The sequence below is a fragment of the Trachemys scripta genome, chromosome 6 (assembly GCF_013100865.1).
Source record: "Trachemys scripta elegans isolate TJP31775 chromosome 6, CAS_Tse_1.0, whole genome shotgun sequence".
NCBI lineage: Eukaryota > Metazoa > Chordata > Testudines > Emydidae > Trachemys > Trachemys scripta.
The window spans coordinates 27,013,968-27,034,426 of record NC_048303.1 but is presented as its reverse complement, the minus strand read 5'-3'; the positions used below and the strand labels follow the sequence as shown (position 1 = coordinate 27,034,426).

Genomic DNA, 20,459 nt, shown 5'->3' with positions numbered 1-20,459 from the left:
AAGCACTGCATTGTGGTATGTTTCCTTTAATGCCCTATGCAAGGACATTAGTGTTTGAATCTATAAGTGAAGCTAAAGCCAGATGAACTTGGAGTCTGGTCCTGTTAGCAATAGCCTGTGGCCTTCATTTGGAGCAGGACTAGGTATGCTGTAGTTCTGCATTCTCGATGCCTCATCTCCTTACTCATAGCCTTATAAGTATGTCATGGAGTAGCAGAAATCACAGATTCTGTGACTTTTTCTCCAACCTTCATGACACTGGGGCCCTGTAGCAGCCCAGCCACTGCTGCCAGCAGTGGGACTCTCTTCCCCAGCAGTCCAGGTGCAGGAGAGAACCCCCCTCAGTTCCCAGCCACCTGCCCAAGCTCCCAGCCACTGGACAGGGGTGAGGGGCTGCAGCTCCCTGCCACTGCATGCAGCGGGGCAGGGTGGTGGACCCTCCTGCCTCCCCATTTTGTCAGGGATGTTTTTAGTAAAAGTCAAGGACGGGTCACGGCTTCCGTGAATTTTTGTTCATTGCCCGTGACCTGCCCATGACGTTTACTAAAAATATCCATGACAAAATCGTAGCCTTACTTATTAATTCACTCAAGGATCAAACCATACTAGGTCCAGTAGATGGCAGCATAGCTGACTGTATCCAGGAGTCGCAGCATTTCTCACAGTGGTACTAAGACAAAGGTGAAAAATGTTTGATTTGAGTTAGTGGAGCATCATGTTAGGGTTTGACTTTAAATATAGGATAACTTGTGATACATGACAGCAATTTTCAGGATTTTTCAAAAGCTGATCCTGGACTAATGATGAGAAAGGGAAAAAAAGGTTAGAGCCTCTTTATCAATCAAGGTGTAATAGCTAAAAATGAAGCGCTAACATTTAATACCTAATAGTCTTAAGTAATAGTTTATAGATTCCTTGTAAATAAATATTCACAGCTGTTCAGGAATCAGTCTCTTTAAATTGCCAATTTGCAATGGACAAAATCTGGTTATCATTTAGATTCCTGTACTGTTGTGACTTAACATCAGGCTAATAATGTAATATTTCTGCAAGTGGCCATATATTATAAATAGCTGTCCTAAAAGATCAGCCCAAGTATATTGAGTAATTCTACTCAATTATTAAAAGACAACATCCATTAAACAACTTGTATTTGTTAATCAGTTAGTATATCTTCCATTTTACATGTGAGGTCTGTGGGCCAAAGTGCAAACACAAACGAGTCTGTTTGAGCACATCAGTCCTCCGGATGAACTAATACATTTTGAGAGTTAAGGCAGTTTTGGTTTATTTAAAAATTACAAAAATGTAACATCAAAGCTTACTGTGAAATGAATAAAACCCCTTGTTAAAGTTACTGAATGTAGTCTGCTATATGCAATTCATAAAATTGAACACAACTTAGATGTATGTCTGATACCACGGTATGAACTGTGACCTTTCTTTAAATCCTGCTCTTTGGATTCTGGTTGCGTGACTATAGGAACAGTCTCCAGGGCTCTTTTCTTTTGCACTCTGTGCAAAACAATTCGGTAGATACCAGTTATTGAGCTTCGAGAATCTCTTCCATGGTTATTTTGAATGTGTTCTTCTGTGATTCCCAAATCTTCCAAGGTATTTTTCACTTCAATTTCCTCCTCTTTGAGGGTACTAGTCTCTGCTAAATACTTTGGATCCAGTTTAAATGGATCCAAGGCTTTTGGATACTGTATCCCTTGCATCCATTCGTTCTTCATAATACATTCAACAGAGTATCGTGCAGTTGGGACTGGCTGAAGAACTCCTCTGATCAGTTTCTGGCAAGTGTCTGAAAGGTATAGAGGCAGGCTATATGTCCCATCAAGAATGCACTTCTTCAGTTTGGCCACTGTGTCCGCACGAAATGGCATTGTACCAGTTGTCATAAAATATAAAAGGATGCCTAGTGCCCATATGTCAACATAAACACCAACATAGTTTTCATCTCGGAAGAGCTCAGGGGCAGCATAAGGAGGAGACCCACAGAAAGTGTTTAAAGTTTCCTCTTTTTTACTTATTGTGCTGAATCCAAAGTCTCCCACCTTCACACAGGTGTTACTGGTATAGAATACATTTTCTGCTTTCAGGTCCCGGTGAATGATATTGTTATCATGCTATAGAGCAAAAGGAAAGCAAACTAAGTATTAGTATATATGCGAAGGCTTTTCCAGCTCATTTTTTTTTCTCTTTGCTATACAGAAGTTGCCATTTAAAAAGTCAACATTTGCCAAGTTACCACACAGTGGGTCTGAGGTCCTCCACTGTTTCCCTATAGTTGGAATAGGAAAGTCTAGATGTAAAGTATGGAAATGCACAGTTAAGGTGCCCGAACAAACTTAATTTTGCCTTGTGCTAACACCAAAGGGGTGGGGGAGAAAAAGATGTAAGGTGTCTTTAGTATAATCTGACGCCATAACAACACATGCATTAATCATAGCTGTATGTTTAAAAGTGCCTAAACAACCTACCTGCATTTCCTAACCCTAATATTTAGAGTTCTTTTAAGGAGTTTATAACACTGTTTTTGCAATAATTACAACATCTTTCATGTTTTTTACCTTATGTTACTGATAAGTACTTTTAACCATACCTCCATCTTACTACTGTGTTTGTGTGGGGCTAGAATTTAATGCCACAAGGCATGCGATAGTGCATAAAGGCCTATCCTGTATCCAAACAGAACATCCTTTGATCTCTTTTTGAATGTTTCTCTGGATAATACCGCAGCAGCCTCTAGTCTTTAGTCTTTATAAAAAGCAGACCAAACTCCCATTGACTTCTATTGAAGTTTAGGCCAGGGTTGAATTCGATCCATAACGATCTTCTAAGTGGGACTATGATCACTTTTTAGATCTTGACTTACTCTAAAACTATGGCAATGCTAACAGGTGCCATTATGCTATTCCCTCTCAGCTGCTGTGTTCTCTCTCCCCATTATTAGCACTTCCATTACCTACAAAAACAGAAAGCTGCTCTAACATGCTGATTCTTGGTTCCAATAGTTGGCATGATATAGACTCTCTCTTTCAGTGTGCTTACAGATGTAACACCTGGGTCATGACTTTACACGTGGATGAGAGCGCTGCACAAGAGCAAGGAAAGTTGTCATACTGGTGTGTTGCTGTATGTGAAATGAGTTTTGTGCTCCCAGTCCAATACCCAAAGAAGCGGTGATAATATCAGGAAAAAAAAACACCACAAAGGCAGCATAGTTAGGCATTAAACAGAGAGGCCAAGAGCTGAATGGGCATGGAGACAGCAGTAGTGTCTCTCCCTAAAAGTGGTATCCCTAGACAAAGGCTGAAGAATAGTGATTTGGGGAAGTCTATGGGGTATCCGTTCTACGGGGACTTTAGTGTCCAGAGCTGCCTTTCAGGAACCTTTCATTAGCACTACTCCTACTTGGTGCAAAACAAAACAAAAATACCTACATGAAGTCTGCTAAAGTAACGAAGGGTAACTTAGGCCTACAGAAAAACAACTTACCATGTGCTTCACAGCAGATGCAATCTGGGAGAAAATTAATTTACTTTCCATTTCTGCTAACTTTCCCTCTGTGCTGATTTTAACAAAGAGTTCCCCACCTCCTGCATACTCCATCACGAGGTGCAGTTTCGACAGTGTTTCCACCACTTCGTAAAGTCTGATAATGTTTGGGTGGTGCAGTTTTTCCATGCTGGAAATTTCGCGGGACAGTAAACGTTGAGTCTTCTGGTCTAACTTGGTCTTGTCCAAAATTTTAATTGCTACTTTTTCTGGAGAGAAAAATGTATTTGAATGTGTTAGGCAAACAAATATTTATAGCAACACTCTTAATTTAAAACAATCCTCATTTAACTGAAAACTTTTAAAAATCTCAATTCTTCTTCGAGTGATTGCTCACATCGGGTCCAATTAGGACACTGTGTGCACAGTCGTCGGAAAGTTTTCCCTTGGCAGCTCCCTTCAGGTAGGCTGTGGAGCCCCCTGGAGTGGTGCCTTCATGGTGCTGAATATATGCCCCAGCCAACCCGGTCCCTCCTCAGTCCTTCTTACCGCCGGTGAGGGTCATTGGAACTACAGTCGCTTGCCTAGCAAGTGCTTCCCTTAGCATACTTTCTGATAGTTGTAGTTTAGTTCTTAGTTAATAGTAATAGTGTATATAGTGATAGATAAGGTTGGGGAGTGGGTTTTCCCCCCCCAATCCCTAACCCTTCCCTCCTTGGGCTCCGGGGCATGCCACGAGCTCAAGGGTTCAAACCCCGCAGAGCCTGCAGCAAACCAATACCAATCAGCGACCCCCACGACTCTTGTCTGAAGTGTCTGGAGGTCGCAGGACGAGCTCTCTCTCCATATCAATATCAAGGAGTTAAGGGCCATACAACTAGCACGCAAAACCTTTCAGGCCCAGCTACAAGGCCAGTGTGTGTGGCAGTTATGATGGGGGAACATCAACTAGCAGGGTGAAGCCCGTTCCTCTCCCCTAGGCCGGGAACCCCTCTGGCTGTGGGAGTTCTGCATAGCCCACTCCATTCACCTGGAAGCATCCTATCTACCAGGAGTTCAGAACACACTGACGGACCACCTCAGCAGATCTTTCTGCAATCATGAGTGGTCCATCCAGCCGCATGTCATACACTCCATCTTCCAAAGGGGGGGTTTCCCCAGGTTGATCTGTTCGCCACCAAGAGCAACAGAAAGTGCACAATGTTCTGCTCCTTACAGAAACACAGCCTGACTCAATCACGGATGCATTCCTGCTACCCTGGGGGGGACGACCGTCTATTGTACACCTTTTTCCCGATCCCTCTCGTGCACAAGGTCCTACGCAAGGGCCCCGGGACGGGGCAGAGATAATTCTGCTGGCATTAGCATGGCCTCGCCAATGTTGGTACACCACGCTCCTGGAGCTGTCAGTAGATGCCTTGATCACGTTGCCACTCCTCCCCAACCTGATCACTCAGGACCATGGTCGTCTTCATCACCCCCAACCTCCAGTCCCTCCAACTCACCGCCTGGAAGCTTCCTGGCTGAACCCCATAGAGATTCTGTGCTTGGAACAGGTAAGGGAGGTCTTACTCGGCAGCAGGAAACGCTCCACTAGGGTCACAAAGTGGAAAAGGTTTACTTGCTGGTGTGACCAGCATTGTACATCCCCACTTCAGGCGCCTATATCTCTCACCTTAGAGCAGGGGTTCTCGCAACAAGTGTTTTGGTGGCCAGAGAGTGTGGCCACTAACTCTTGCTGGTGCCTGCCCTGACACTTCTTCCTAAAATACTTGATTAACTTTAGGAAAAACAAATAAATAGCACATATACACATCCACATAACTGTAATTTATTCATGTAGGATTTTTTTGGCAGACTCAATAATAAAAACATTACTGTGAAAAGTGATATTTGTGTTCGTTACTATCAATCACTTTTCACAGGACACTTAGTAGCTATTTGGAAGGCTGTGAGCGGTGATACTTGCATGTTTGTTAAGATCACTTTTCTCAGCAAGGCCCAGGACAATTTAAGCCCTGGGTTTGGGGGGGGAAAGAGAGAGTGAGAGTGTGTGTGTGTGTCAGATGTAGATGCGGTGGACTGAATGGGTGAGGGGTAGGGGGATATGGATATGTGGGGCCAGGACAGAGGAGGGTGGGTGGTAAGGCCTGTAGCTGGAGCCGGGGGTTGGCACCTGGTGCTGGGTAGCCAGGGGTCGGTACCTGCGGCCAGAGCCCGGCGCTGGGGGCAGGAGCTGCACCTCCAGGGCAGAGAGTTGGAGCCCAGGGCCAGTGCCCACTGCCACGCAGCCAGACCCTGGAGCTGGGTGCTGGAGCCTGGGGCCACGTGGCCAGATCCGGGGGTCAGTGCCCAACCGCCATGAGGCTGAAACCAGCACCCACTGCTGCGTGCCCGGGGTCAGGGATCAGTGCACACCCGGGGTCAGGGATTGGTGCCTGCTGCCGCACGCCTGGGGCCAGCGATTGGCGCCAGAGGCCAGCGCTGCCTGCCGCTGTGCGCCCGGGGCTGGGGATTGGCACCCAGAGCCGGCGCCTGTTGTCGCATGGCTGGGACTACAAGTTGGCACCTGGGGTCAGCGGCTAGGACTGGGGGTCAGAGCACGCGACTGGGGTTTGGTGCCCAGGGCCAGCGGCTGCTGCTGGGGTCAGAGGTTGGTGCCCAGGGCCAGCAGCAGCTGATGGGATCGGGGTGGGGGGGCGGTCCCGGGGCCGTCACCGCATGGCCAGAGACAGGGAATGGAGCCTGCTGCCACGTGGCCAGGGGTTGGAGCCTGAATTGAAGCCCCATGGCCACAGGCCAGGGCCGGGGGCCAGAGCTAGGGGTCAGCACCTGAAATCCTGCAGCCGGAGCTGGGTGTTGGCACCTGAAGCCTCCTGGCTGGAACCCTGGTCTGCGCAGCCAGGCTCCCTAAGTCCCACCGCTGGAGCCCGCCTCCCAATCGCCCCAGGGCTGCCTCCATGCCCCGCCCCAGGTAGAGAACTCACTGTGCTCCTGCAGTGTTGTGCCCCACCTGTCTCCAGGGGCCATGCAGGGCTGTGCATCCAGGAGGAACAGGGAGGAAGAGGGGCGATGCAGATGCTTTGCTTCTCCCCCCACCCCATCACCACTCAGGAAGCTGTCGTGATCGCAGGGAAACCCCCTGGTGGCTGCATGTGGCCACGGTGGCCTCATTTGAGAAACGCTGTCCTAGAGTACCTTTTGCACCTGAAACAGCAAGGTCTGGCAGCAGCATCCATAAAGGTACACCTCGCTGCTATCTCGGCCTTCCACCTGGGAGCATCTGGATGCTCCGTCTTCGCCAACCCCATGGTTGGCCGATTCCTCAAGGGTCTGGAACGGCTACATCCACACGTTAGACAGCCTTTTCCTGCGCTGGACCTTAACTTGATCCTCTCCAAACTAATGGGGCCTCCATTTGAACCACTGGCAACTTGCTCCCTTCTCTACCTGTCGTGGGAGGTAGACTTCCTGGTCGCCATTACATCAGCAAGGAGGGTGTCTGAGTTGAAAGCCCTCACCTCTGACCCACCTTATACGGTTTTCCACAAGGATAAGGTGTAACTCAGGCCTCACCCAGCCTTTCTTCCTAAGGTTGTGTCACATATTCCTGCCTGTTTTTTATCCTAAGCCTCATGCCAGTAGTCAGGAGCAGAGGCTGCACTCTCAGGGTGTTCAGCAGGCGCTAACCTGTTACATCGAATGCACTAAGCCATTCAGGAAATCAAACCAATTGTTCGTAGCAGTGGCAGACTGGATGAAAGGTCTCCTGGTCTCTTCTCAAAGAATATCTTCCTGGATCACATCCTGCATCCGCACATGATAAGAGCTGGCCAAGATACTGGCCTCGGCACTTAAGGCACACTCCACAAGGGCACAGGCCTTGTCGTCGGCATTCCTGGCTCAGGTCCTAATACAAGAAATCTGCAGGGCAGCAACTTGGTCCTTGGTGCATACGTTCACCTCTCATTATGCCACGGTCCAGCACGCCAGAGATGATGCAGCTTTCGGCAGAGCAGTGCTCCAGTCAGCAACTCCATAACTTCGACCCCACCGCTTAGGTAAGGCTTGGGAGTCACCTAATTGGAATCGACATGAGCACTCATTCGAAGAAGAAAAAACAGTTACTCACCTTCTCGTAACTGTTCTTCGAAATGTGTTGCTCATATCCATTCCAATACCTACCCACCTACCCCTCTATCGGAGTAGCCGGCAAGAAGGAAGTGAGGAGGGCCCATGTCGGCAGGGGCATATATTCAGCGCCAGGAAGGCGCCACTCCATGGGGATCCACAGCTGACCCGACGTGAGCGGCTAAGGGAAAACTTTCAGATGACTGTGCACGTGGCGTGCACACACCTAATTGTTCTCCTTAGCCACTGAGGATAGGACACAAAGCAATGGGCTTAAATTGCAACAAGGGCGATTTTAGGTTAGACATTAGGAAAAACTTCCTAACTGTCAGGGTAGTTAAGCTGTGGAAGCTCCATCAAAGGAGGTTAGGGTGACCAGACAGCAAGTGTGAAAAATCAGGATGGGGGTTGGGCGTAATAGGAAAAATTATATATAAGAAAAAGACCCAAAAATTGGGACTGTCCCTATAAAATCGGGACATCTGGTCACCGTAAAGGAGGTTTTAAAGAACAGAGTGGACAAACTTGTCAGGGATAATCTAGCTAATACTTGGTCCTATCTCAGTGTAGGGGACCGGACTAGACGACCTGTCGAGGTCCCTTCCAGTCCTACCTTTCTATGATTGTGCTTTCTACAATGCTGAATATAGAGGAAGGTCTGGTCTCTGTCCCAAAGAGCCTGTACGTTGAGACACAGGCAACAGATTCCTCTGGGCCCCAGGAGTGTTCAAACCCCCAGCTCCGCTCTGTCCCAGGCCCCGCTGACCCCTCCCCCAGTCTCCATCCCCGCCCCACCTCTTTCCCCCCAGTTCCGTCCCCTCCCCTGAGTGCTTCCCGTCTCTGCTCCTCCCTCCCCCCCCCAGTGCCTCCTGCACACCTCAGAACAGCTGATCGCAGGCAGGCGGGAGGCACTGGGAGGGAGGGGGAGAAGTTGATCAGCAGAGGCACTGGGGGGAGGGGAGCGTGGCTGCCCATGAATGCTCAGCACCCACTAATTTTTTTCCATGGGTGCTCCAGCCCACGGAGTCAGCACCTATGCATTGAGACTAAAATGTCTTCATTGTGGTTCATCAAAGAGCACATAACCCACTGCTTAATGTAGATCTTAATGTAGATTCATCTGTAAACAAATCCTGCTTTTTTTATGCTATTCCAATGACACAAAGCTGCTGCTACACTAAGTTTAACCAGTTATCCATTTATGTATACAACATGTTCACTGTGGTGAAGAAATGGGGTCACAATCTACTGATGATATGTATGTAAGCATGGCTGCTTTGCATCACCAGAGTAGCACCAAGCAGCAGGAGCAGTTCATTGGTATAGTCATACTTAGCAGTAGGTACTTGATCTGGTAGGTGGCTTCTGAGCACACGTACTGGATTGGGCCCCAGAGGTGAGTAAGGTAGACAATCCTGGGCTTTGTGGATCACTCTGGGTTCCAGGTGGAGACAGGTATCCAGCTGCCTAAAGTATGGTAGCAGTATGTATGGTAGCAGTATGTATGGGCAGTTTTGGCCTGCAAAAACTTTGGGGGCCAAGTGGGTTTACAGCAAAAATTTAGCTGCCAAGTGCATTTAAGCACCTACTGTGTTGGTAGCAGCCAAGCAAGAATTTTGTGCAAGGGCCTAAGTACCTTTGTTTTCATCTAGTTGAGTAGCAAAGTTAGTTCTGTCCAGGTTATAACTTTACATTCTCCAGTCCTCAATCCACTAGGTAACCATTGTGGCTTCAAGAGGCTTCAGTGGAAAAAGCAGGAATTACAGCAATAGCTGGAACATGGACAGCTACTGCACTGGAAATGGGCAGTGGAAACACCCCAAAAACAAGCTTGTTAAAAGCCTAACTGGTTTGGATGCAAACACTGGCAAAATCAATGCTACTTGCTAGGGATCGATCACATTCCCTTTCTGCTTATCCCTCTTCGTTTTGTCCATTGTCTGTCCATTCACAAGGGTGACTAACCCCTTGGTATTTTGCACCTGCCTCAACAATGTATGTTATCATATGATCAGGTTGGTGCAAGAGGCTAGAATCTTAAGGCTAAATTGACAAGGGGGGGTTAGGCACCAAACTGCCACTTTAGGCACCACTGGTATTCACACAACCACTACTCAGCTGCTGCTACTCTCTGTAGGCACCCAAAGTCACCCGGGGCTGAATCCCTAACGGGGCTTAGACTCAGCATTGCAACACCTAACTTTTAGATGCCCTGCTGCCTAATGGACTCCACAGCCCTGAGTTCATTGCCCAGCTCCCTATACAACGCATAGGGAGAGTTAGGTGCCTACGAATGGGATTGACAAACGCCAGCATATTGAGCAGGGAGCAAGCTAAGCTAATCGATAAGAAATGCTGTGGAGAGGGATGGGCCTAAGCCCCACCACTGAAAGCGAGAGAGGTATCTCCCTCGATTTGGGATTCACGCTGGAAACCCTCTCCTAAAGTTAACCTAAGCCCGATCAGTCCTTTCTCACAAAAACCAAGAAGGAGGTGGTGCCTCCCTTGAATGCAATAGCCCACTACTCCGAGCACTCACTCAGGACATGGGAGACCCAGGTTCAGACCCCCCAGCTGAGGAGTAGCAACTTGAACCCAGCTCTCCTACCTCTAAGTTAAATGCTCAGACAGCCAGGGTATTGGGGCGTGGCTCTCTTATTCTTTCCTACTGCAGCTGTTCCACTTTGTATCAATGCCTAAAGAGTGTCATTAGAGCAGGGGCTTGAACTTGGTTTGCCCCCCATTGTTGCTCAGTGGCCTACCACTGAGCTATAGCATCATTTAACTTTCTTGTTGGCCCAGTTACTATTTAAGGAATCTTATTCACCACTTATTCCCACAGTCACTCTTCTTCTCAGACCCACCTTTGAATCAGGATCATTGGATCAATGGATCATTCTGGAAATTAAATCTGCTATTTTTGTAAGATAAGGTTACTTTAAGCTTGTCCATGGTATCAGACAGAGTCTAATCTTTGCTGCCGATGTAAACGTCTGAAACAAAGCTTAAAATAGGCATGAAGGAATTGCTTTGCAAAGCAACAAAGAAGCCAGGATGTACTTTAAGTGCAACTTTGGCCTCAGTCAATTAATTTTCTAATAGTTGATCATCTTACATTTTGAGTTAGGTCAAAAGTTAAAACCTTGAATCTTCATTATAGCTCCAAATCCTGTACCTAGGAACTCAGCACTTTGGATCCTAAGGTAACAGAAGTATCACCATTGTCTACATCTAGGAGCCCCTAGTTACTTCAATGGGAGCACATGAGCAGGCCTTACTCTGGGGGGAGGGGGCATACGTGTGTGTTAATAAAGCAATCTGAAAAAAAACCCTTTGTCTTGAATATTGCTATTATTGCAACATTCTTTAACTTCAGTTAACCACTGCAATGTGTCTGGGTGAAATATCATTCTAACAGATATAAATTTGGCACTGTACATGTTAAGAAACGTCCACATTTTGCATCATTTATGTTTCCTAGTAATTTAAAATGCATAAAACCATCCAGATATCAAAACTGGAATTATATATATTAGTTAATGTGATGCTTCTAAAAGATGCTGCAATTTTAGCCCAACATATGAGGAATTTTTTTGAAATGCACAGAACAAGTCTGTGCAACATGAGCCATGGCAGGACAAGCTTCCAACCTGATCTGTTAAGTCCTTTTTTGCTGACTAATCCAGCTCTGGTACTGGTAGTGGTTCAATGATGTGGACGCCTGCCCGGTCTGAAACAGCCAGAAATCACCAAATCATTTCATGTAACAACACACCAGCTATCCAATGTTAAGTTATCGTTAATAACGGCCTTGGCAGGATTCAGATTGGTGATCTAGACGTGAAAGGCTCCTTATCCTATTATTAACTGCCTGGTCCACCCTGTCCCCAGTGAGGAAATGTAATTATACATTACACTCACAAAAATGCAATTTACAAATCCTAGAATAGAGAATCCTTATTACTTTGGCATTTTACTGGGCAACAATTAAATCAATAGAAATACTGCCATACGCAAAGCTTACAATATATCCTTTTTCATGACCAATATAAGTGTTCAGATACTATAGTGACTGATATTCTATTATAGCAGTTAAGATTGAAGCGTGCTTCTTATTATAAGCTGATTTTTCAGTCTCTCTCATGACTTTTTTTAAAAAAAGTAACTAATCCACCTGCACATTGCGTGTGCCACATCTCATTACAGGATACAAATTTACTGAGAACATTGATTAAAAAAACGACAACAGAAAAGCCATTTTAAAGCTGAAGTGCCTGATTCCTCTCTCACATTGGTGTAATTCAGACATAAACTGACTTAAGCTGCTGCAGTTACACAGTTGTAAAGTGAAAGGAGACTAAGCCCCACAGCGTTTTGAAAATTTTCTCTTAACTTTTGAAAAACATCATTTTCTCTTCTTTTTTGGAGGCCTTCCCGCACCTCCAAACTTGCTTGGCTTGTGAACGCCAAATGATCTTTGTTTTGTTGTCCTTGCTGAGCAAAAGAACCTTTTAGCATTTTTTAACAGAGGGTGAAGAGTAACATTATTTCCAATTTTAATAATGAGTGGAATTTCAAGAGGCAGAATATAATTAGAATTTGTCCAGGACATCAGGATAACACCAGAACTCTTGCAAAAAGATCATGAGAATTTTTATAAGCCATAAATAATGTGGACGTCTGATTTATGTCTTAGTCAAAAGACAACTCTTCCAATAGGCCAGTGCCACCTAACACCATGATGGCACATTGGTTCAGCAAGGTGGAATTACTAACACCCCTTCCTGAAGCATGTAAGTGTTTTTGTGTTGGTCTCTCATCCAAATACTAACCTGACCTGACTCTGCTTAATTTATGAGAAAACATGAGCTAATAAGTAGAATTAGTTGAAAAATGCTCCTGGAGAATGTTGACTTTTCATCCAAATTTGTAACCCCCTTTAGGGTTGAAAATTAAAGAATGAAAATTGTCAGCCAAAGAGAGCCCAAAAAATTCAGTTTTGTGGTGGAAAAAAAAACCCCAAATGGTTCAAGGAAAGCAGATTTCCCACAAAAATTTTTGTTTACTTGAACTCCAATTTTCCATAAATACAAAGCTTCAGTGGAAAATTTTCAGCAAGCCCTATTTGTAGGCCAAAGTGATATCTCTCCAGGATTCAGTAACATACATGCAGGCCCAGACCAACCTCTGACCCTGATGTCCTCCCTGCTCCTTCCTTTCCTAGGTATTCCCTTTATTGCTGTGTGATTGAGCAACATCTTTAATATCAATGACAAGATACTGCTTCTCCTGGAAAGCAAACTCACTGATGAACCAACAAAGCAAGCAACATATTGTGGGTCACATGCAGCAGATACACTGTTCACTGGTACCAGGAGAGCTAAGAAAATAGAACAAAAGCCTCATGCATGGGGAAATATGGAGGGTTTGCAAACCTTTAGAATATATATGTATTCTGTATATGTATAGAGAAGAGAAGAATAAAAAAAGGGAAGGGCTTGGGGCTTTAAAACATTTCTTGGACTGGATGGAGAGTGAATGCAAGAAGGAAAGAGATGGGCCATGAGAAAGAGATGGAAATGAAGATCAAAAAGAGGAGAAAGGGATAAAAGGGCACAGGGAAAAATGGGAAGTCAGGGAGGGAAAGTGGTGTCTCTTCCCATTGTTTTCAGGCAATGGTAGGGTGAACTCTTTTTTATGAACACTGATTGAATCCTAATTGAAATTTACATATGTGTGTCATAGGTTTTATACTAAAGTTGTGACATTCAGGAATCCTTGTGAGAGATTTGTCTTTGTTTCCCTGCACCAGTCACCTGACACAGATCAGTGTTTCAAAAGGTTCTTACCTTTGTCACATGGCAGAAGTCAGTATCCACTGATTGTGGTATCAACTTTTTATTTACCAGAAATTAGAAAGACTGGAAAACTACAATGAACATTGTTAAAGCCTGTTCTTTGTATATATTTCCATAAACTTGAATTTAAAATCTGATGCAGTTTGGCATTTTTTGTATCTCGGCCAATAAATGACTCCTGAGAGTGACTGAGGAATAGCCCCTATTCCAGGTTTTCATGCAGCTGTTGATTTGGAAGTCAAAGCATGGGGGCACGGTTCCACCAGGAGTGAATTCTGCAGTATAAATGCTAATGATCCCCACCTACATTGCAGTGTGGGGGTAAGGTGAGGTTTGATTGTGCAATGCACAGCAGAGGATATTGGTCTAAGAAAACATATTAAAACCTGGGGCATAACTGATACTGACATTCACCTAAGAACGTAAGGACTGTAGTAGGCCTCCGCTGTAGTGGACTATGGTAGTTCTGCTATACTGGATGTTGGCAGCTAGAGAGTGGACACACAAAGGGACTCAGCACCCCTGAGTGTAGCAAAGGTGGGCCCAGGGCCTGTTCTGAATTCACCATTGTGGACAGGACATTAAGGGGCAGGGTTACATAGATCCAGTGGACACAAACCCCTATGTTGGGATTGTGCAGAAGTCACAGCCCCTAGTCCAGGCTAGGAATTGGAGTGACAGTTGTGGAGAGACTGCAGAGGGGCACTGTTGCCTTTCTGCCCCCTAACCCTACACAGCATGACACTGATGATCTCTTGTCTATTAAATACCACCTTTCTCAGGCCTGCCAGAACTGGGAGGGGGAAGGTGGAAGTAGAGCGGTGCAGACACAGCCTGGCAAACTGAATCCTTTTTTCCAAATCAGTGCACTCCGCATGTATCCAAAGCTTGTGTGCACCCAGACCTTGGATACATTCTCAACAGGGTTCATTTACAACTTGCTTGAATGTGCCTATAATAGTTTGTGGCTCATAATAGTTGCGTCTCCTGAGGGCTGTAATTCCTTGGTCTAATTTCAGTTGTTGGGTTTAGTGTGTGGGTGCCGGGTAGTGTTGGTGGCCTGTGATATACAGGAGGTCAGTTTAGATGGCCTTGTGGTCCCTTCTGGCCTTACATTCTATGACTCTCTCCCTAAAGGAGAAAATAGGCATCATCCTGTGCACACAGAAAAGTGCCCATCCGCAAGATCTGCTGCACAACACGCAACTGCCGCTGAGGGTACGTCTACACTGCAACTGAACATCCGTAGCTGGCCCGAGTCAGCTGACTCGGGCTCATGGGGCTCAGGCTATGAGGCTGTTTAATTGTGGTGTAGACGTTTGGGCTTGGACTGAAGCCGAGGCTCTGGGACCCTCCCTGCTCACTGGCTCCCAGAGCCTGGACTCCATCCAGCCTGAGTCCGAACATCTATACTGCAATTAAACAGCCCTATAGCCTGAGCTCCGCGAGCCTGAGTCAGCTGACACAGGCCAGTCACGGGTGTTCAACTGCAGTGTAGTTTTTGTTATAGAACTAGATGCTCTAAGGGTATTACCCAGCTACTCATGTGAACTGGTGCAGAAAGCAAGAACAGTAAGATGGTGCCTAAGAGAAAAAATGGAGACCTTTGGCTTTGACCAAAACACAATTGAAAGGACTGTTTTTCTCCAAATGGGATATTTTTCACTGCTGTAGCATTGGTCACATTGCACTGTGGCAAAGACAGCAACCTGTGGCTTCCCCATGCAGACATACAGCCCTAGTGCTGGGGGCTAACTTCACAATAAAAAGGGATTAAAATGGACACATCCACTCAAAACAAAAAAGAAGGAAAGCTGAGGTTAGCATTGACATTTGGGGCTTAATTCAGCTCTCACGTGGCTGCAGATGCCACTGGGGTTTGGGCCGGTGGTTTTCCCACCTTGCTCCCTACACAGCCCACACAAGCTGCAGCAGGTCAAAAAACTTACCCCTTCTGAGAGTTTGGTTTTATTCATAACATTAATTCAAAATGAAGTAACACAGGAATTACTGGATGAGATTCTTTGGTCTGAGTTATGCAGGAGGTTAGAGTAGGTCTCATTACAGTCCCTTCTGGTCTTAAAATCTATGAATTATGAAAACCTAGCTGAAGTCTCTGCCCCAGGCCTGGATGCTCCTAGCATTCCTCTCTGAGAATGGCTGGGCCTGCACATTAGGTTGTCTCTTCCTAGAAGGCCACTCCCATCTCCCTCACTTGTGGCTGGGGGAATGAGCAACTTGCAGTACTGAGTTAGCAAAACACACATAACATTTCCCAGCAGGATCATCATTACCTGCATGCAACAGCCTCGCCTACACTAAGGAAATTTTCTTTAAAACATTCCTGCTGTTGCTAACACTAGCTCCGCTGGTTTGGAGCAAGGGTTGCAGAGCAATACTGATCAGGAGGACGCTGGGGACAGGCACAATCCTTCCAAGTGCTCCAAGGAATTCAGGGGTATGTGCACACAGAACCACCCTTTAATGAGCTGTATTGTGTGATGTTGGGGCAGGCCCAAGGCTCCATTTTATTTGGGGTGGTTGAAAGCCAAGGGATACAACCTGTGCAAGCCCTGGAACACAGAGACTGTAATTTTCCTTGAATCTGGCACAGGAGGTGCTAGATAGAGGAAAGATCCTTCCCCCTTTCAAGGGCAAGGGATAATCTAGTCCTAAGCATTTACCTGTGTCCCTGCCTATAAATACATGTTGCCACAACTGTATAGGTATGTAGGATTCACACAGTCCCTTTCATTCCAAAGAACCCTGCACCATATATATACACAGCACCACCACAATCATAACATGTGTTGCAACTGGCATTGCCTACCTTTGGTTAGAGAATGAATTCCAAGCTTCACTTGTGAGAAATTCCCACTCCCTATTTCCCCTCTCACTCGATAGAATCCAATCCTCTTCCCCAGAGTTAATTCCTTCACCACCTTTTCATCCTGGGACATATCCTGGGTTAGCTTCTCAAATGGGGTCAGCCTGCGCTTCCTGCCCTCTTCATCTTCTCCATAGCACTCAGCCCGCCCGTAGTCCTCTCCACTGTCCTCACGATTCCACCTGGCATATCGGTGGTTTCCAAGACCTCCGCCATTCATATAGCTTGTTGTCATAGTCCACAGAGCAATCACATTTCCATTTGGTTTAACAAGCTGTTCCAGTGGAATACAATCCTGGACATAACAGAATTGTGATAACCCGAACAAAAATTGCCTGAGGTCCAAAGATCAATGTGGAAATGACTTAAAAACCAAATTTGCCATCATATATCTATTGCTGGTTCTGTCCAAAATCAGAAGTAAAATTACAAGCCAATTGGCTTTTACTCTCCAGTGAGCAATTTTAAATCCTTATCTGTAAGATAAAAAAAGGCTTGATAATTAAAGCTGTAAGCTGTAAACTGTACACATACAAAAGCAAAGAGTCCATTTTCAATGGAGTGCAAACAAATGCAGTACATTTGACACTTCTTTAACTTTCAGGTTCTAGTTTGCTGCCCTGAAAACACTGACAGGCACACCTCAGACTGGTAGCTCAATAACTACTTTGAATAAGTCCAAAAGCTGTCAGATCACTTTGAACAGCTAACCTTCGGTAGGATTTGATGCAGTCCTTCTTGGTTCAGTGCTCAGTCCAAAAGCTGAAAGTTGGATTTTCCTTTGATTCATTTTTCAGCCAGCAAGCTTTTCACTGTGATTTGGAAATGCCTGACCTTTACCTTGCAGCCCTGCTGTAAAATGCTTGCCACTGCTTTGTTTAATTTCCATTGCTACTTTGATGTGCAGAATTGCTGCTGGAGGATGCTAGGAGCAGTATAATCTCTGCACCGGGAAAAAGAAAAGCTGCACCTCAGTCTTGTTCGAGTCACATGGAAGGAAAGCACAGGATTAAGTAACTGCAATGTCACTTTAACCCTCCTTTATTTAGACGAGCCTTCTTTAAAGCCTTGAGCCTTCTCAAAATTTTGCAAGACGCGTTGTCTTCCTAAGAAGAGAGATGAAGAAAGTCATTAAACCCTTTATATAAATAGCCTCATGTTTCACTGAGTTACATTATAGCATAGATCATTTACCAGTTTTATTTCCACAGTCCACACTGTTTGGTTTTGGCACACATACAAATTACAGCTTGAACTAAAACATACTTACAAGCAATCACTTAACATGATAATAGTAAGATGTTCTTTCCCCTCTACCTGCTGATAACTGGGCAGGAAGAGGAATTTTATCAGACACTGTTAATCATTTGTATATCCAGCAGTACCAGTTTGTGCACAGAAGGCGTGGAAATGTTAAAGAAGCTGCTGCCTCTAGCCTCCCTCACCCATGCACAGACACAGGAGCAATATCCTTACATAACTGATTACATAGAATTAGACCAACAAAATGATTATCACTTTAAGTATGTGGAGTCTGTGAGGTACGTAAAGATGGTGAAGACATCTCAATGACTCAAGGCCTTGAGTTTTGGCAGATAGTTAGCTACGGTATCACATTTAAAGGGATGTTACCACTCATGTCCTGCATATATTGCAGGATGAAGCTGGCTGGCTCGAAGACAAGTTCTCTGTGCCACTGGGGATAGGTGGAGAAATGGAAGGTATTGTGAATAAGGCATTAGACTGGGAGTCAGGAGACCTGGTTTCTCTTCTCTTGCTGTTAGACCTTAGACAAAGTCACATCATCTCGCTGTGCCCCAGAAACGATACTCACCTTCCTTTGTGAAGAGCTGAAATGCGCAATAAGAGCTAAGTATTATTATTTAATTAAACTCCTGACAGTAACCCAACCAAAGTCTTTACTATATCACAGCAGTATAGATGCTGTTCATCACTAGGTTCTGGCTCTCCAGCATGGGTGCACAAGAGTGGTGAGAGGGCACAGATAACCCACCCTTCCTTCCCTTGTGCAAGTGCTATGGGAGCAGCCAAGGTGTCGGGGCTTGCACTTCAGGAGCACAAGCTAACACAGGGTATGCCGAATAGGGAGTGACTAGAGGTATCTCTACATTGCAATAAAACACCCATGGCTGGCTTCTACCAGCTGACTTGGGTTTGTGGAGCTCAGGCTAAGGGGCTATCTAATTGCAGTGTAGACATTTGGGCTTGGGCTGCAGGCCAAGCTTTGGGAGCATCCCACCTCACAGGCTCCGGCCTGAGCCCAAGCATCTACACCACAATTAAACAGCCCCTTAGCCCAAGTCAGCTGGCACAGGCCAGCTGCAGGTTTTTAATTGCAGCGCAGACATACCCTAGATGGGGCATAGCTAGGGCCCAGCCCACCCTGAATCAGCTGTAGGTCTGATGCATATGCTGCACCAGTAGGACTTGCTCCCTTTTAAAAAGCACTTACTGAGCCTTTAAACAGAGGTGAAAAACCATTTTAAGTATGCTCCCCTCAGCACCCAGGCTCTACCCTGGATATTTCTGCTATCTGAGGCTGCCAACATGAAGTTCTGCTTTGCTGTCAAAGTTATGTTTGTTGGAGTCAGAGAGCAGAAACCAGAAATGCAAAAAAAAGATTCACTAAGGTAGTGCTAATGGCAAAGAAAATTAACCACAGAAATCTAGCTCATCATTATGCCTGTCAGCTCATTCGGTAGCCTGTGTGAAAGAATCAGCCTACTTATACTGATGGGGCACACAGAGGATACTCAACAGTAAAGGCCATTTTCTGCAAGAATTACCTATGCCTTTGCACCAATCAGCTGTACAAAGGGCTGAAGAAAATCCTTCTTGTGGTCTGTCACATAGACCTATGTGAACAGTTCTTGTGTAATATATTCATTATGGGCAAAGAGAGGCCAGCTAGAGGGGTGTATATGGAAGCTCAATATCATGGCTATGAGAATGCTTTAACCCAGATCTCTCTGTCTGTCCAGACAAAGAGGAAACTGGGTCAAGGCATTCTCAGCACCAGGTCCTTCTGGAATTTATGCTTACCAAATATTTGCTTGAGCCCAAAGATGGCCACTTTTAGAACACAGCCTCAGATTAATTTCTTTTTCCAGCCCTCCTGCTAATTGCAGGCCCTGCAATCTCCTGGCACTTAGCCCACTGGCTAGGTTTCCTCAGTCCTTTAAGATGAGCTATTTCAGTTCTGCAGGAGCTAATGGAGTATATGCTCTCCCTCTGTGGGCAATGTTGTCTTACTCTTTAATCTAAATCATGTAGAACAGTGGTTTTCAACCTTTTTTCATTTGCAGAGCTCTAAAAAATGTTGAATGGAGGTGCAAACTCTTTTGGAAATCTTAGATATAGTCTGCAGACTTCCAAGGGTCTGCCATAAAACTGGTTTTCAACCTGTGGTCTGCAATGGCAACCTTTCATGGACCCCTTAGGCATAGTCTGTGGACCCCCCGGGGTCTGCAGACCACAGGTTGAAAACCACTGATGTAGAATGCACCCAAATACTGTGGTGAAGGGTACTTCACAGATGCCTTAATAATAAATAATATTAATTCCAGGAGCGAGACAGACAGACTGGAGAGATTGACATTACCACAGCCAGGAGCCACATGTACTGAAGGGCAACTTATGCCCCAAAGTATTTCAGTTTTGTAACTCACCTGGCTTATTAGTGACCCACAACAGTTGGCCTGCCTGCTGTCTGTCTGATTAAGCTCATTGCTAAGAAACAATACTAGTGATATTAGAGCCACCAGCAAGACAAAAGGAATGAAGGCATCAAACTTTAGGAAATCTTCAAAGCCAACATTGCTGTTGTGTTAGTGTTTGACCCCATTAGTCAAAACATCTATACTAGGGTTACCATATGTCCTCTTTTTCCCGGATATGTCCGGCTTTTCAGCAGTCAAACCCCCGTCCGGGGGGAACTGCCAAAAAGTGGAACATGTCCGGGAAAATGGCGGCTCTGCTCCTCCCCGACTCTTCGGCTCTGTTTAAGAGCCGGGCTGCCCAAGCGCTACCGGCTTCGGGCAGCCCCGTGCCTCCAGACC

At 45.7% G+C, this 20,459-nt stretch overlaps 1 protein-coding gene across 1 annotated transcript; it reads right to left on the bottom strand.

Annotated features, from left to right (window-relative positions):
* Positions 1-1,228: 1,228 nt before the first annotated feature.
* Positions 1,229-17,489, bottom strand: NIM1K (NIM1 serine/threonine protein kinase). The gene is made up of 3 exons (XM_034773295.1): positions 16,324-17,489; positions 3,505-3,773; positions 1,229-2,132 (listed from the first exon to the last, which is right to left on the bottom strand). Exons 1-3 carry the CDS (start codon positions 16,613-16,615, stop codon positions 1,383-1,385), a joined length of 1,311 nt encoding a protein of 436 aa, XP_034629186.1. The 5' UTR covers positions 16,616-17,489; the 3' UTR covers positions 1,229-1,382.
* Between the last annotated feature and the right edge of the window lie 2,970 nt (positions 17,490-20,459).

Excerpts from the sequence above, each read along its gene's own strand:
- NIM1K (XM_034773295.1), bottom strand. The coding sequence starts at position 16,615 with ATGACAACAAGCTATATGAATGGCGGAGGTCTTGGAAACCACCGATAT. Across the intron at positions 3,774-16,323 it reads AATTCATTCTCTAACCAAAG|AAAAAGTAGCAATTAAAATT; the intron begins GTAGGCAATGCC and ends TTTTCTCTCCAG. Across the intron at positions 2,133-3,504 it reads CATCTGCTGTGAAGCACATG|CATGATAACAATATCATTCA; the intron begins GTAAGTTGTTTT and ends TTTGCTCTATAG.